This window comes from Athalia rosae, chromosome 1 (genome assembly GCF_917208135.1).
Source record: "Athalia rosae chromosome 1, iyAthRosa1.1, whole genome shotgun sequence".
Lineage (NCBI taxonomy): Eukaryota > Metazoa > Arthropoda > Insecta > Hymenoptera > Athaliidae > Athalia > Athalia rosae.
In genome coordinates, this window is record NC_064026.1 from 32,507,098 (window position 1) to 32,522,463 (window position 15,366).

The 15,366-nt window shown below is 40.1% G+C and overlaps 3 protein-coding genes across 5 annotated transcripts; 1 reads left to right on the top strand and 2 right to left on the bottom strand.

Moving 5' to 3' along the window:
* Window positions 1-285: 285 nt before the first annotated feature.
* LOC105691563 (pancreas transcription factor 1 subunit alpha) lies at window positions 286-3,975 on the bottom strand. Its single transcript, XM_012410100.3, has 3 exons — window positions 2,420-3,975; window positions 1,812-2,137; window positions 286-892 (listed from the first exon to the last, which is right to left on the bottom strand). Exons 1-3 carry the CDS (start codon window positions 2,695-2,697, stop codon window positions 717-719), a joined length of 780 nt encoding a protein of 259 aa, XP_012265523.2. The 5' UTR covers window positions 2,698-3,975; the 3' UTR covers window positions 286-716.
* A 5,122-nt stretch (window positions 3,976-9,097) lies between these two features.
* LOC105691593 (protein DDI1 homolog 2) lies at window positions 9,098-12,971 on the top strand. Of its 3 annotated transcripts, none has more exons than XM_020855594.2 (6): window positions 9,098-9,602; window positions 10,130-10,351; window positions 10,445-10,699; window positions 10,981-11,286; window positions 11,371-11,491; window positions 11,733-11,888. In XM_020855594.2, exons 1-6 carry the CDS (start codon window positions 9,341-9,343, stop codon window positions 11,749-11,751), a joined length of 1,185 nt encoding a protein of 394 aa, XP_020711253.2. In that variant the 5' UTR covers window positions 9,098-9,340; the 3' UTR covers window positions 11,752-11,888. The 3 variants fall into 3 exon arrangements, with proteins under 3 accessions (XP_020711253.2, XP_020711252.2, XP_012265610.2); XM_020855593.2 differs by having other exon boundaries at window positions 9,103-9,602; window positions 10,133-10,351; window positions 11,371-11,487; window positions 11,733-12,971; XM_012410187.3 differs by having other exon boundaries at window positions 9,104-9,602; window positions 11,371-11,487; window positions 11,733-12,971.
* On the bottom strand, window positions 12,856-15,233 carry LOC105691596 (inositol 2-dehydrogenase-like). Its single transcript, XM_012410193.3, has 4 exons — window positions 14,367-15,233; window positions 14,053-14,298; window positions 13,611-13,992; window positions 12,856-13,522 (listed from the first exon to the last, which is right to left on the bottom strand). The coding sequence occupies exons 1-4, from the start codon at window positions 14,447-14,449 to the stop codon at window positions 13,064-13,066; spliced, it is 1,170 nt and encodes a 389-aa protein (XP_012265616.2). The 5' UTR covers window positions 14,450-15,233; the 3' UTR covers window positions 12,856-13,063.
* Window positions 15,234-15,366: the final 133 nt, after the last annotated feature.

Sequence of the window (15,366 nt, forward strand, 5' to 3'; positions counted from 1 at the left end):
ATTTAATTAATCTCTCATTCAATTGATCAATTTTATTTGATGCTATGCCACCCTACTTATCTGTGTCTGGTTTTGTGTCGCATTATTCACCTGACACAACATATCTCAGTCATATTTAAATACGGCGATCTCAGCTGTATTGGTGATCGACAATTTGACAGCTACAGCTGAAATCTGAGGCTGTTGGTACAACACGCTAGCAGATGATAAATTCGACTGCCGTTTTGATTCACGCTTGCGCACAAAATCTGGGTGCGCAATTTCACGTTGTCCGCTCTGTATATGCATTTACGAAACACGTGTCCACGTAAAAATCAATCCTTGAAATTGGACTCGAAATCCCGTATGTACGTATACATATAGATGCATTTCTTTCGTACTTTCAGTTCCAAAGGAAAAGTGCGGCACAATTATTTTAATATACGCGACGTGCATGCAGATACCTTTCTGACTAATGCACAATCAATTTTCACATTCGCTGTATACACGTATACCTATACAAGTACATAGTATACGCTGTATACGCTGCAATTATTTGCACGTTTGAAAAATAAACTCCATGCTCCTGCTAAATCCTTGATCGGTGAAAAAGTGTACAAATATATACAACAAATACCTTGTAAGTATATCCACAATGTATACCAACAGTATTTATATAATATACAATGAATGTGTAATGAACATATGTATATATACAAGTAGGATAAAATTGAATTTTACTCAATAAAAGCTGCGACGTTGCAACCAACCCCGGCGGTGATCCCACCGACGCTTTTGTTGGCTCTGGGATCTTCCGGGGTCCAAACTTTCGCGTACATTATCCCGTTCGGTGAAATGTCCGTTTTTCTCGACCAAGAAAGCGAGTGGGAGAGAAACGGGTTACCACCGCTACCTGAAACAGTTTCCGCGTATATCAATAACGTGTTCGCCGTATATCGTTCGTTCCATAATTCAGACATCTCTCGATTATCAAATACAACACGAGAGGACCAAAATATAGGTACTCGATCCGGATACTCGTTCGTTGGAGCAAAGTCCACCCGTATATCATCATACGTATTTCCGTTCGAATTTGCTCCTATGTAAGTATATGTACACACAATTACGACCACGCGGCTACGTTTTGTTTCGTTCGGGGAATGAGGGGAACTGCTGCAGAGAATGCCGCGCACCTGTCGTCTACCCTATCTGGGGGAAAGAGGGAATCGAGGAGTGTGTGATTATGATAAACGAGCATCAGGATCGCGACGAACAATTACAAACCGGAAGTATAACAAATAACGAATACAACTCTTCTCTCACTTGAATGCGCAGGGTGTACTGCATATTTTGAATTACATACATAAATACAGGCTCCGTGTATCTCACCTCAGCAAGTGTCGAGGTGAACAATAAAAACTGTGATTTACGACCCTTGATTGCGACGGAATTACCCTGAATTCTATTATATATTCCAACGATTCCTATTTGTTATACAAGCGCACATATTTCGTATATACACGTGTATAGGTATAGCGTATTAGTTGTATACACGCGTGACATTGCAGAGATTTGTTGTATCGTATGAGAGACCGATAGAGGCAGAGGTATGTGATTGATTCGGCGTAACGGACGTGCTTTTCTTCGGCGTACATACGTATACGTCGTATTCCAAAATTTGCGAACGCGTGAGAATCTCGGGTATCGGGGATCTTTCCCCGATTTTCGGAAGCGCGATTCCGCGCCAGTCTCAACGATTGTTGAAGAGTCCGAAAATTTTGTCAGCCTCGTGCGAGATAGTACAAAAAACATGCTCGTATCGGTAAACCTACCGCGAACGATAACTTTTTTCGAATCGTCCCTCCCAGAGCATCTCGACAAGTTTCCGCCGGCGAGAGGGTCGTTTCCCTTATCAGCTCTGACCAATTCGTTGAGAAAGTTTATGTATCCGATGGCAAGTTTGAGCGTGTCGACCTTGGAAAGTCGCTTTTCGTACGGCAGCGTTGGTATGTGAGCGCGTAGTCCCTCGAAGGCGTCGTTTATACTCTGCATTCGACGTCTCTCGCGAAGATTCGCCGCTTGCCTTTGCTGGACCGCTTGACGGGGACATTTTCCTCCGGACGACGAACCACCCGTCCGTCGGGTCCTGCCACTTCGCCTATGGTAATTGCATGGGAATTGTTAGAGGTAATATTCTCGTATCTAATGATATTAGTCAACAGGCGCCTTGTCGATGGACAAGGTATTTCAACTCGAAGCCGTCAATCGAACACCTTGCGACAATATGCTCGATATATCCATGCTATAAATGGTGAGAACGTTTACGTTTTCATCGTTGGAAATGTGAGAGGAACGTTAGTTTGATTCAATAATTTGGCGCATCTCAATTTGTAAGAAAATGCAGCCGGATCGTGTTTTCAAAAAAATTGGTCTCGCTTACTCTCTCGTGTGATTTTCCTGATCGCTACTGTACGCACTTTCGATGTCGCTGCTGTTTTCATCGTAAAGGTATAAGTCGCTTCCGCTCGTGCTCCCCGTACTTCCGGGGGGATGCGAAGGAATCTGATTGTGAGGAGGAATCGGTACCAACGAGGCGGTCGTCGGGGGTCCGCAGTGCGGTTGTAACGACGGGATGGCTGGATTTCCAAGAAAACTGTGAGCCTCGTACATGTACTGTCTGTTCATCATGTCCAGATCAAGATTATCGATCGAATACATTTCAGCTGATTCGTTATTCACCGCGAACGACAACGGTGCTAAATTTATATTGTTATACGTGCGCTGTTACGTATATTGAATCGAGTCTATAGCGACCGAAACTCGCACTCGATTCTTCCAGGGTCAAGAGTGTCGATAGAAATATGAAAAGTCGGAAGAAATCTCGATTAATACGATATACTGGACCGCGTTACCATTTTACCCATAGTTTTCACGTTTCATCATTGCACCGTTTCACTTTCGTATACATGCATACAGATAGTTTCGATGAACAACTCGATCATTATTTATCGAGTCCCGTTGCACCGGATGTCACTAAAAATCGGGGCTAACATGTGTATCACCGCGGTGAATCAAGGAGACAGAAATTGCGTAGCAGCGGGCTGTAATTAGTTTGCGTTGCGAGGTGTTATTGTTCGAATCACTCGCGAGTTGAGGAATTTCTTTACTTGCTTAACGTGAGTTACGCCACGCACCCGAGGGGAGAACGGTTCATCTACCGCACGCGTCGTTGACACGCGCCAGCGATTCGTTATCCGGGCAATCCTTTAAACGTTGACGCGTGCCGTCCACGCGTTGGTAGGACTTTGCTCGCTCTTTCGCACAAAATCACCCGCGGAAGCCGGGGCACAGGTGCCACAAAGGTTGCTTGTAACGATCGATTTATTCATGTGTTGTGGGAAAAACCCTCTTCGCCCGTCCACGTGTCGTCGACGTTACGTGTGTTGTTGTTGTTAACAAACGAAAGAGGAAGAATATATTTACAGGAGCGAGTTTGATTCCACTCTCGCTTTTCGAGTCTTAATCCAGATTGTTTCGCCGGGTCCGTCGCATGGTTCGAACGCAGGGGGATCTCGGAGAGCCGTTCGATTTGCCGAATGTATATACAAGTATGATGTGCCGACAGAGCGTATAGGACTCAGCGAATCCCTGAGGAGGGATAATATCGCACCACGAGTTGATTGTGCGAATCGCCCCGCGACACTGAGTCCTGATTCAAGACTGGAAGCCATTCTATGCTGCCGAATCCCTGCGCGCCGGAGTTTCATCCAATCGAGGGGTGGTGGAGGCGGCCCGTACGACTCGCGGGCGAAGGGTGGAAACGGCGAACGTGTAGGAACACAAGGGAACACCGTTCCGAAGCACCGCCTATTCATCGATCTGATAACGGACCGAAGGGAGCATCAAAAGGTGCGAAACACTTGCCGTTTGCTGGGGTGCTTCGAGGTCTCTCCCCGGATCAGATACAATGTTGTAAGGCGCAACTAATATGTTAGACTGGATTCTCCGACCTCGCAATCATCGAAATTCGTACGCGTTTCATTCGCCAAGATTTCTGTTCTGTTCACATTGTCACTGAACTCGCTACTGTATAATCAATGGCGTTCGCACGGATGTTCCGCGTGATTCTTTTACTGCGTGTACGACAATATACCGTGAAACATTGTACGTGCACATACCGCATACTGCATACGACGCCGCGTGAGGGGGGATTGGAATTGTGGATTCGCATCGCCGTATGAATCGATATAGCTTATTGCAACCGCAACATTTTCGCCACAGTTATTAGAGGTTATTAACTGATAAATATATTACGAATCAGATTGCGTCAAGTGCGGCTTGTAACCGGGGGGTATAGGTTGCGCGGTATAATTACAGGTTGAGGTTCGTAGGCCAAATGCCGTCCTGGTGCTTAACCCGACCGCGTTGAAACGGGTGGCGAAGCACGTGTCTACCACGTGTCACTAATTTCCTTCAACGATTATTATACTATCCGATTATATCGTGATTTTTGACTGCCGCGAACGCGTCGCACTCCGATGGCCCTTTCTATTTCAATCCTATAACATGCAACCCTTTATTGGTACGTACCTATGCAACAGATAACGAAACTCCGCAGCTTTACATACATATATTTCGCTAATATCGGTATTGTATATTGTTCTCAACTCTAGAATCGTGCGAACTGTCATAACTTTTCGAACTAGCTGTCGAGTGTTACGAGTTTTCGTTGGCTGAAAAATTGCCCGTCATAAAAGTGGTCCAATTACAACGTTCTCTATGGTTCTACAGAATCATAGATATTGAACAATGTGACGGAGTATACTTTATACACGCGTATCGTGTACGTATTACACCTATGTATAAATAATCTACGACAATACATATTTAGGCTATACTATTGTATCCTATCATATAAATTTATATAGACATCGATTCCACTGCACCTATAATTCAACGGAGTAAAACGATTTATTTCACGCTGCGAGTTTGCCTATATGCCATATGTGTGTACGTATTACAAGCGTGATGAACTACCGTTGGAGTGGATGTCACGGTACAGTATAGGTATATGACAGGGTATCCTTTGACGACGCCGACAAACTAATAATAAACAAAGTCTCATTACAACTTTCCATGTGTTCGATGGCGTCCGGCTTATGCGAGGAGGCGAGGCTATTAAATTTCTGTAATTAGTGAGAATAACGTATCGCCCTTTCCGTAGTATAGGCATATAGGCTCGGACGTATACCTATATGCCATGCCACATATACACACATACATGATGCATCCGTTGAGGAAGAACACCGAGAAGAACATGGAAAATTGAAAATGAATAATGCGTTGCCCCAAAACTCGAACCATCATTCTCCCCCGATCCAAGCTGCAAAGAATTCGTATTAGCCGAAAACAATCGAACCTAGAGGCTTAGAGGGAAGTTATAGCCAAATAATTCGTCAAAAAACAAAAGGTTGAGGGGTCGGTTGGGGCCGTGATGGGAGATGAGTGTTTCGTATCACGACAGATATATAGACTGCATCGTGATCCGGCGCACTGTAGATATTGAACTGAACGTAATCCGCATTAAAAATAAAGGATTAGGATCTCTCCTGCTATTGTAAGGAGAGTTTTTCGTACTACGATTCGTATAGATATGTATATGTGCATAATGGGGACGGAGTACGCAGACAATCGAAACCCACGAGCCAGGGGATCAGGAATACTCCACGTCTCTATACACGTGTGCCGAATCCGGCAGAGCGGATATTATCTTTAGATACAGCGGGGAATTTTTCCGTTTGTCACGAGATATACACTGGACGTATACATATGTACAAGCTCATCGTGTTTTTATGAAATCGGTAAGAAGTCAGGAAATTCTTATCCTTTGCCTTGGAATTCCGGCTGTCTCATAATCTGCATCCCATATTTATTAAGGCGTATCAAATCGCGAATGGATGTTGTACTCCGATTGATGTATAGACACTTAATAAACCTAAGAATTCTTCCCTCTCGTTTATGGGGTTCCCGACGGCACGAAAGGATCCAGGGTGTCGGTCCAAAACGAACCCCAGGTGCTGCTGTGTTCGGATGCAACGTGCCCGATTGGTTTTGGAATCTTCCCACACCTCGTTCGTTATTGCCGGATAAATTCGTTTCAGGCATTCAATTATTTATATCCGATTTAAATGATTCAAGTTTACCAAAATTTCTATGGCAACAAATGAATTGCGTGCTTCCAGAGCGAGAAAAAAATCGGTATCGCAACAATTAAATTCACGCATGGAAATTAATGATTACTTACATGCATGTTTGTTGGATATGTTATATTCATTTCCATCCCTATAGTTTTCATCATATTTTCACTAGAACGCACGAATTTGTGTAACCACCTGTCTAATGATGTATCCAGGTATAGCTACAATATACTCGTAGCATCCGGTGAGTATGAAATGTGTACATTTTAACTTCCGGTTTGTGGGTTACCTGCAGAGGGGATGTACGTGGTGAGTCCCGTATGATCACCCGTCTACTTGGCGGGGGTCCTTGCGGGAGTGCTTATGGGAGTGCGACTAGGGCGCGACCCCTAAACACTTCACGCTCCGACGCACCCGGACCAAATGGCAAATCGATTTACTATCGCGCTCGGTTATTCTTCCGATGATAGATTGATAAACAGATCCAATGATCGAGCGAAATTCACCGTTGCTTGCGGTAACGTACGGCATTACAGCATTTGCAGCCATATCACGAAGGTTCTGAGTCTAATTGTTGTCGAATTCTTGATGACGTAACGATTATATCGACGTCAATCGTATGTATCGCTATCTTTTCGTTATTCGTTATCCGTTATACTTTCAACTGTGTCAGCTAGAATATACTGCTTTTGCATGCAGAGAAAGTTCCACTACACATAAAGGAAGTGGATTTCTAACTCAACGCTGTAGGAAAGTTATCATATAATTATCCCTTAAACGAAAGATTGAAATTAACCGGTTCTCCTCGTTTTTGATGCTAGTGAATCATGGCCACCATCATGGCCAATTATTTTTGGATGAACCTCTGCAACTAATGATAGATTTTTGGTCCGATGTCGTGGTGACGGATGAATTGCCAACGAAGAAAGATTCGCGGGTAGGCTGGAATTCACTGAAACACAGTAGATGTGGTTTGTATTTTTTAGGTCACCCGTTAGAAAAATGCGCTCCGAATATTTTGATCGTCAAATTTCAAATTGTACAAATTCAATTATAGGCCACCAGAAATGCCAACAATCAAAATGAGTAAATTCTAAATATCTGTAACTCAGAGTTGTAAAACTTCCGAAAAACTGTGCAACAATCAAATACAGGATGACGGTTTTAAACTCAAAGCTTCAAGCTTCGTAACTCAATTTTTTTCAGCGAAATCCGTCCATTTTCGACGAAGTTACACTCATTTGAAAATGGGTCTTTTCTAGGACAAAATTCGAGTGATCCCTTAAGTGTTGTGCGCAGTGTATTATGTGCTTGACGTACATATGCGTATGCGTATGTGTATGTGTGTATATCTATATGTACACGAACCTCATTCATAGTTGCAGTAGTTAGACACTACGCGATATGATTCAGGTTGGCGCAAAATATTCCTAGTGGACTTCACGTACGATGAATGCGGATCGGGCGGGTCGAGCCAGACAACACATTTTCGGCCCTATTTTCACCCCTCTGGAAAAACTATAAATAATGGTCCTACAGTTCCGGAAGTCGGGACTTTTTTTTTTAGGAAATTTCCTCCTCTTTTTGAATCTTTTTGAACATTTCAAAAATCTCAATCAGTTCAGTTGAGATATTTGAAACAAACCAAACCCCCGTTCTGTTTTGGACTCAATTGTTTATAACTTTTGCAATTTTCGTAAGCGGACCTTGATCTTTTTCAACAATCATCTACGTGTTGTTCCGAATCGGATGACACCTCGTTCATAATTTTCTAAGACTGCTAAAAAATGTTGACCCAAAAATAAAGCTCTCCGCGACCAGGCCTGCTGAAAATTTCGATTTGTACCAACCTATTTCTCCTCGCGTTCTGTCTAACTACTTCACTTATGAATGAGGTTCGTGTACATTTATTCACCTACAAAATATGAATACATATAGTCAAACCACATATATCTATGGTCAAACATACAGAAATAGACGTTTATAAGAAAAATTATTTTACGCTAAAAAATTCGAATTCATGTGCATAATTCAATTTTTGAGCGTCGAATAATTTCCCATCCCATGTTTTTTTTCTGATACCATCTGATACCGAGTTTCAGCAGAAAAAACAAGACGGAAGACATACGAAAATATTTTATATTCAAAAACACCAATATTAATGTATATTAATTGAAAATCATGGAAATATTGATTTTCGGAGATTTTTCTTGAACATATGAACCATTTGCTAATATTGAGTGAATGTGGCTTCAAAAAAGTACACATCTGGGCACCTCGTACAAAACATTCCGAATTTTCGGAATCATTTGCTTCCGTTTATGAACGAGACAGTGAATTTTATGCTAAAAATGGCATTTTCTAGTGTCCCGTGCACCCCTGGGAGAAATTAAAGAGAATCGAATTCTCGCACGGAGAACTTCTATCACCACGCCGATATCTTTGATTTTTGGGGGTCGCCAACAATTTTTAGTTTTGTCGACCGCCCTAATATACATGCGTACTTAAATATAGTATGTATGAACACAGGAAAATTACTCAATATTTCTCCAGATTACAAGAAATTCAAATCGATAGAGAATTCAAAAACGGATTTAAAAAAAAAATAGCAATTTTCTTTAAAATTACGCCTTCTAGACTGATTTGAACCGAAAGTCGGTTTGGCCCTACTGTGCAGTGTCTGCCGGTAGGCGTTGGCTCCAATATTTTTCAGTCAACGCGGTAGGTAAGTAAAGCGTAATCCACCACGTCAAGACCGCAGGCAAGTGGTTGATCTGTAGTAGGTAAGTATCGTTTCAGCCAACAAATTTCAAAGGTTTCAGCCTTTTTGGCACTGGTTTTTTAGCGTTGAGCTACTCTCAAAACAGTTTTAGGACGTGCTCGATCGGTAAATATAGGAGACTACTATTGCGAGAAACCCTTTGAATCGCACTTTGACGCAGAATATCTTTGCCCATGACTGGCAGTCTTCTAATATTCTTCAGTTAACGCCTCACGCCATACCTCGGCAAGGTGGAAAGTATTTTTGCTGAGCTGGGTTGTTTACAACCCGAAAACTGTTCATCATCCCCCAAAATCATTTTTGATCATTCAGCGCGAAAAATCGTGTCTTAAATTTTTGTCACTGTGTTTCAATAGTGCGGTGAAAGTATATTTTTTTTACAATGAAAGTGACCGTAACTACACTCAGCGATGACATCTTTGTATTAGATGTCAGCGAGGAGTTGGAGCTTGAAAACTTCAAAGCATTCTGTGAAATAGAAAGCGGTTTTCCGGCTCACGAAATTATGATTGCATTCAACGGCAGGCCCTTGATGGATGACAAAAAACCGCTTAAAGAACATGGAATTCGAGACGGAGATGTTGTAATTTTACAGCATATGCAACAGAGTGGATCTGGATTAAATTTACATACTTTTGACGGAGGTTAGAGTACTCGGTTGTTACCAAACCAGAATCATCGCTCTTTGTATTCGTTACCTACGTTTCGTACTTCTGTCAAATGACATTACTGATTGTAAGATACCAATTCATATAAGCTCTTGATAACTCTCCAAGTGTTATCATCCGATAATGGGCAGGCTCCACAGAAAATATTCTTTGCAAAATTCGCCTGTTTACATGGCTCTGTATAAGAATATGAATATATGTAGAGTGTCAAAGTCCCTATTTCTGTCCATTAAATATTGATCTTGTTTAACTGAATGTTCCAATGATTTTATCCTCATGTTTCAACTAATTCTCTTTACTTTCCTAATCACGAATTTTGCAGTAGCAAACTAATAATGTAGTGGGTCTTATCACATTTCATTTATTGCCTAAACTATGCTGGTAAACACTGAAATAAGTATTCCGTGGAGGTTTAAAATTTATTACTAGCTGTAGCGCTTCCACAAATTACGTTTGAGAGTAGAATGTTACACCATATTTAATTCTAAGATTTGCAAATTTAGCAGTACCCACGTTGGACTTCAGTGAAATCCGAATTCCTGGATCATCCAATCGATCTGTACCTAGTTCAAGCGGAGCGCCAGTACAACAAAGAGCGCAGAATTCGCGTACTGAAGATGACCCTGTCATGATCAGAGACATGTTTCTAGCTAATCCTGATCAACTGGCATTACTTAAACAAAATAATCCTAGGCTAGCTGACGCTTTGCTTTCTGGAAACATTGGTAATAATTACTTCTTTTTAATATTCAACATATCCTTGTGACATTTTGAGAAACATGAACCATCAATTTCCTTATTGTCACCGTTTATTACAGAGAGGTTCTCTAACGTTTTGAAGGAACAGATCAAGTCACGCGAAGAACGCCAAGTACAGCGCGTGAGGATGATGAATGCAGATCCTTTTGACACAGAAACTCAAAGACTGATAGCAGAAGAAATACGGCAAAAAAATATCGAAGCGAATATGGAGGCAGCTATGGAGTATAATCCTGAAACTTTTGGCACTGTAGTTATGCTCTATATTAATTGCAAAGTTAATGGGTTTCCTGTGAAAGCATTCATCGATTCGGGTAATTATTTTACTGATATTATCCACAACAATCCAACAGGATGCTCAAGGTCGACTTTATTTGGAACTATTCTAAATTTAAACTTTCGCAATCTGAGGGTGACCGTATAACATGTGCTCCGCCGATAAACAATTTATTAATAGCACTCACCATCTCCGACTATCAGCCAAGCTTGGGTTGTAATTCAAATAACTGAGAGCAGATTCAAGAAAAAATGTACTTACAGTTGACATTGAAATTCTTAAACCATAATATGACAATTATGTCATTTTTGTAAACAGGTGCCCAGACAACAATCATGTCCGCTGCATGTGCAGAAAGATGTCACATAATGCGTCTAGTAGATACAAGATGGGCAGGTGTGGCAAAGGGTGTAGGTACCCAAAAAATAATTGGGCGCATTCATATGGTACAAATACAAATTGGACAAGATCACCTAACCACGTCTTTTAGTGTTCTTGAAGAACAGCCAATGGACATGTTACTTGGACTCGACATGCTCAAAAGACATCAATGCTGCATAGACCTTAGAAAAAACTTACTAAACATTGGTACCACCGGGACAGAAACGCCATTTTTAACGGAAGGTGAGATGAAGAATATTTAACACTGATATTCACTGCCCCAATATCTTAACACACAATGACCAAGCACCAAAACTGAATCTTCAGGGGAATTACCAGAATGTGCGCGGCTGAGTGGAAACAGCGACAAGTCTTTGGATGATCGAGATCTACAAAGAGCATTAGAGGATAGTTCAAAAGATGCAAAGAAACAGAAACAGCAGGGTAAGTATGTATCTGTCCGGGTTATCCCAAGGTCCTAAATCCTTATTTTCAAAACATGAGAAAGATTGTGCAATTCTAGAATGACATCCCCAGTCGTAGTCATTGCTCCTCATTGTCCTATACCATTTGCCTGGACATTTCATGATGTATTGAAGACATCTTTTCAAAAACATTATGGTATCTTTTTATAGTATTCAAGTGATCTGTTGGATGTGATAATGACAGCTTTATGATCTATGTTGCAGACGGGCTAAACGCAAGTAATAGTCCTATGAATGTAACACCATCAGTTTCATCCAGTACATCAATGACTCTAGAAACAACTGTTCTTCCACATGATCCGTTTACAGACGGTACGGTGAAAGAAATCGAAGCTTTAGGTTTCACTCGCGCCCAAGTAATCTCAGAATTACGTCGATTTAATGGAGATAAGGCTCAAGCAACAGCCGCGCTGTTTGCAAAGTCCTTGAAATTCTAAAAATGGGAATGTTACAACATTTTAGGAAGCAATACAGAACATTAGTGAAATAAAGATTCGCTTGGTAAACAACATGAAATATGCATGGATGTGTCAACAGTCAGGAAGGAACTCTTGTCAATATATCTAATGAAATTGTCACTATTCATATAGATTTACTTTAATTTTTTTTTTCTCATGCAACGTAGGAACACGAATAAAAAGTTACTAATCGCAAGTCATCAGAATGAATTACGCGCTACGTACTGCAAGTTTTAAACGTGTTGTGTATTCCTTCGTACTATATTTGGCTTGGCTGTTGTTACTTTGATAACTTTCTCAACTATACGACTGAACAACATAATTATACTTATTGTTATTTATTGAAAACACACACACGCACGCACACACACATGCACACTTATACCCGAACGTACATGTATAGAGAAAAGCTTATTACATTTTGGAAAAAGGCTACCTTATTCAATACGGCAAAGTTGTGGTTTGAAAAGTTTCATCAAACAAATCGATCGCCATGAGATGGACCTATATGTACTATAATGGTTCACTGTTGATACTAGAGTGTATATTTATAAAAAATTTGTCAAACACGTAATTTGAATTACATATTACGGATATATTCTTCTCTCTCAATTCTGATGATTTCAGGTATAAATCTAAAATCTCTAGACTTGGATAAGTTTTAACAACTCAATGAAAATTGAATGAATTTTCTATTATAGGAATGGACGAAAATTTATAATCTTGCTTTAACGCTCAAAATCAATTCCAAACCCTGGTGAAATACATTAATGATTTCATTTTTTCGCGAATTAACCCTCAGACTATACATTGCTGACGACTGTCTACACATAACTAATTACGAGTACATTGCTTCCAAACATTCATAATTGTCTGTAATTGTAATAGCAATATATTTGTGTAAATATACATTATATTTATCTACCGGTTTATTGTTGGAGATATCATTGGTAAAAAGCAATAAATTCAGAGATATTTGAAAAAATTATTGATCATTAATTTATGTAATCACCACGTATGCAACAACCGAATCTAACGTGCTGTTAATTCAGCTAGAGTGAGAAAATATTGAAGAGATTATTCTTTTTCTGGCATATCATTGGGTTCCCATCTGAGCTCCACTAATTTTCCGGTACGAGCAGATTCCTCGCAAGCGGCAGCAATTCTAGAGACTGCCAAGATCTCTTTGTGTTTAACTATTGACTTTGTTTTGCCTTGAACAATGTCTAAGAAGTGTTCCATCTCTGTTCGATAAGCGTTAAAAAAACGGCTAGCAAAGCTATACCAAATAGGGGCAGTTTTGAGTCCATTCAGTGCGTACTGAGACTGAACACCGTGAATAGGCTGCTCGTTATTTATGGTGATCATTCCTTTGGGACCAAAAACCTCTAATCTTTGGTCATAACCATAATTACAACTGCGACAAAGATCGATCATCCCCAAAGTACCTGATGGAAAGTGGAAAGTTGCAGCAACAGTGTCGTAATCATTTATTTCTTCTATTTCGGGAATATGTGCGTGTGCTTGCACAACAATCTGCAAGGGTTATGAAATAATTCCACATCATGCATCAGAAGAGAATCAAAAAGATATATGGAATATGTACAAAACAAGTGATAATTACTCTTGTAGGTAATTCTCCCAGAATCCAAGTCATCATATCAATGTCATGTACCATACAATCATGGAAAATTCCACCAGAAGTTTTTAGATACTCGATGGAAGGTAGTGGAGAATCTCGAGAACAAACTTTAATAAGTTGAACATGACCAACTTCTCCTCTCAGCACCTTTTGCCTGACCGCACTGTAGCTTTGGTCGAAGCGTCTGTTGAAAGCACAGAATAGTGGCTTTTCTACAATTTTTGCTGTTTCATAGCATCTAACACTATTTTCGCGAGTTTCTGCGATTGGTTTCTCACAAAAGACAGCTTTTTTAGCTTTCAACGAGTTCAAAACGATTTCCTCGTGTGTAAAAGTTGGCGAAGCGATAATCACAGCATCCACTCTAAACAATGTATAAAAATTACTTTTCAGAAATGTTCAATAGTCAACTTGTTTCTCTCACCTTACATCTTTGTATACGATGTCAGATTGTTTGCTAGTTAAAAATTGAGTATGGTGAAGAGACCAATGAGTTTGGAAAGAAAGCCACTTAGATTCAATATCGTCAACAACATAAATAATTTCCACTCGAGGATTGTGAGCCAATATTGATAAATGGATGGTTCCAGCCCGACCAATGCCAAATATAGCAACGTTCACTGCTTTTCTACCGCATCCATCAGATTTCAGAGCCAAATTATCTTCGTAACTGTTAAACCCAAGGTGTGCAATCAGAAGATTCAAAAATGTCGTATAAACTACGTATTTGATGCTTACATTTTATAGAGATAATCTTCGGGAGGTGGCTGAGGTGTGGGCTGAACATAGGGAGAAGCTTCTTTGAACTTGAGAGTAGCCATGACTGATGAGAACTTTGTTGAAACGATATCATGGACCCACTTAAATAGACGACTGAAATCGCTACAGGGTCAAGTTAGAGGTGCATGTTTATTCGCTTGCAAGCACTTATCTTGATACTTATTACGTTCGCAGTATGTGGAGTGATTATTGTTTATGATTATGAAAGCAAACCATTTTCGAATAGTTTAAATAAAAGCTTCAATCAACAATATAGGCATGTCATCAATCGAGTCATTAAGACGCATTTAAATCGTAGTCAATCGACCATAGTGCTTTACATCTCACGACCTATGATCCCTCCGAATGCAGAATTGTGATATCACAATTATTTAATTCCATAGTCGAGATGGAACTCTTACAATTCTCTCACAATTCCGACGATTTCAGATATAAATCTAGAGTCTCTGGACTTGGATAAATTTTAACAACTTGATGAAAATTGAATGAGTGAACCATAATTTTCTATTATAGGAATGGACGAAAATTTATAATCTCGCTTTAACGCTCAAAATCAATTCCAAACCCTGGTGAAATACATTAATGATTTCATTTTTTTGCGAATTAACCCTCAGACTATACATTGCTGACGTCTGTCTACAAAGAACTAATTACAAGTACTTTTACAAAAATATTTTGATCTATTGAACTAAAATTAAGTTGGGGGAGAGTGAGCTGGAAGTGTGCAACTATCAGATTGCAACTCTCTATTCTTTTCACGTCTTTAATTTCGTAGCCAAGAATTTGGAGCATATTTATTTTATTATCATTTCAGCATTTGATAAACATTTTAGTTTTGGGAGAAATTTCAAGAAGAAAGGTGTCAATCTTTCCTTCAAATTTTCTAGTGAGGTAAACTATGCCCAACAGTTCTGCTGAAATGTGAAGAGTTAGGAAATTTTTTAACGAATCTCGATAT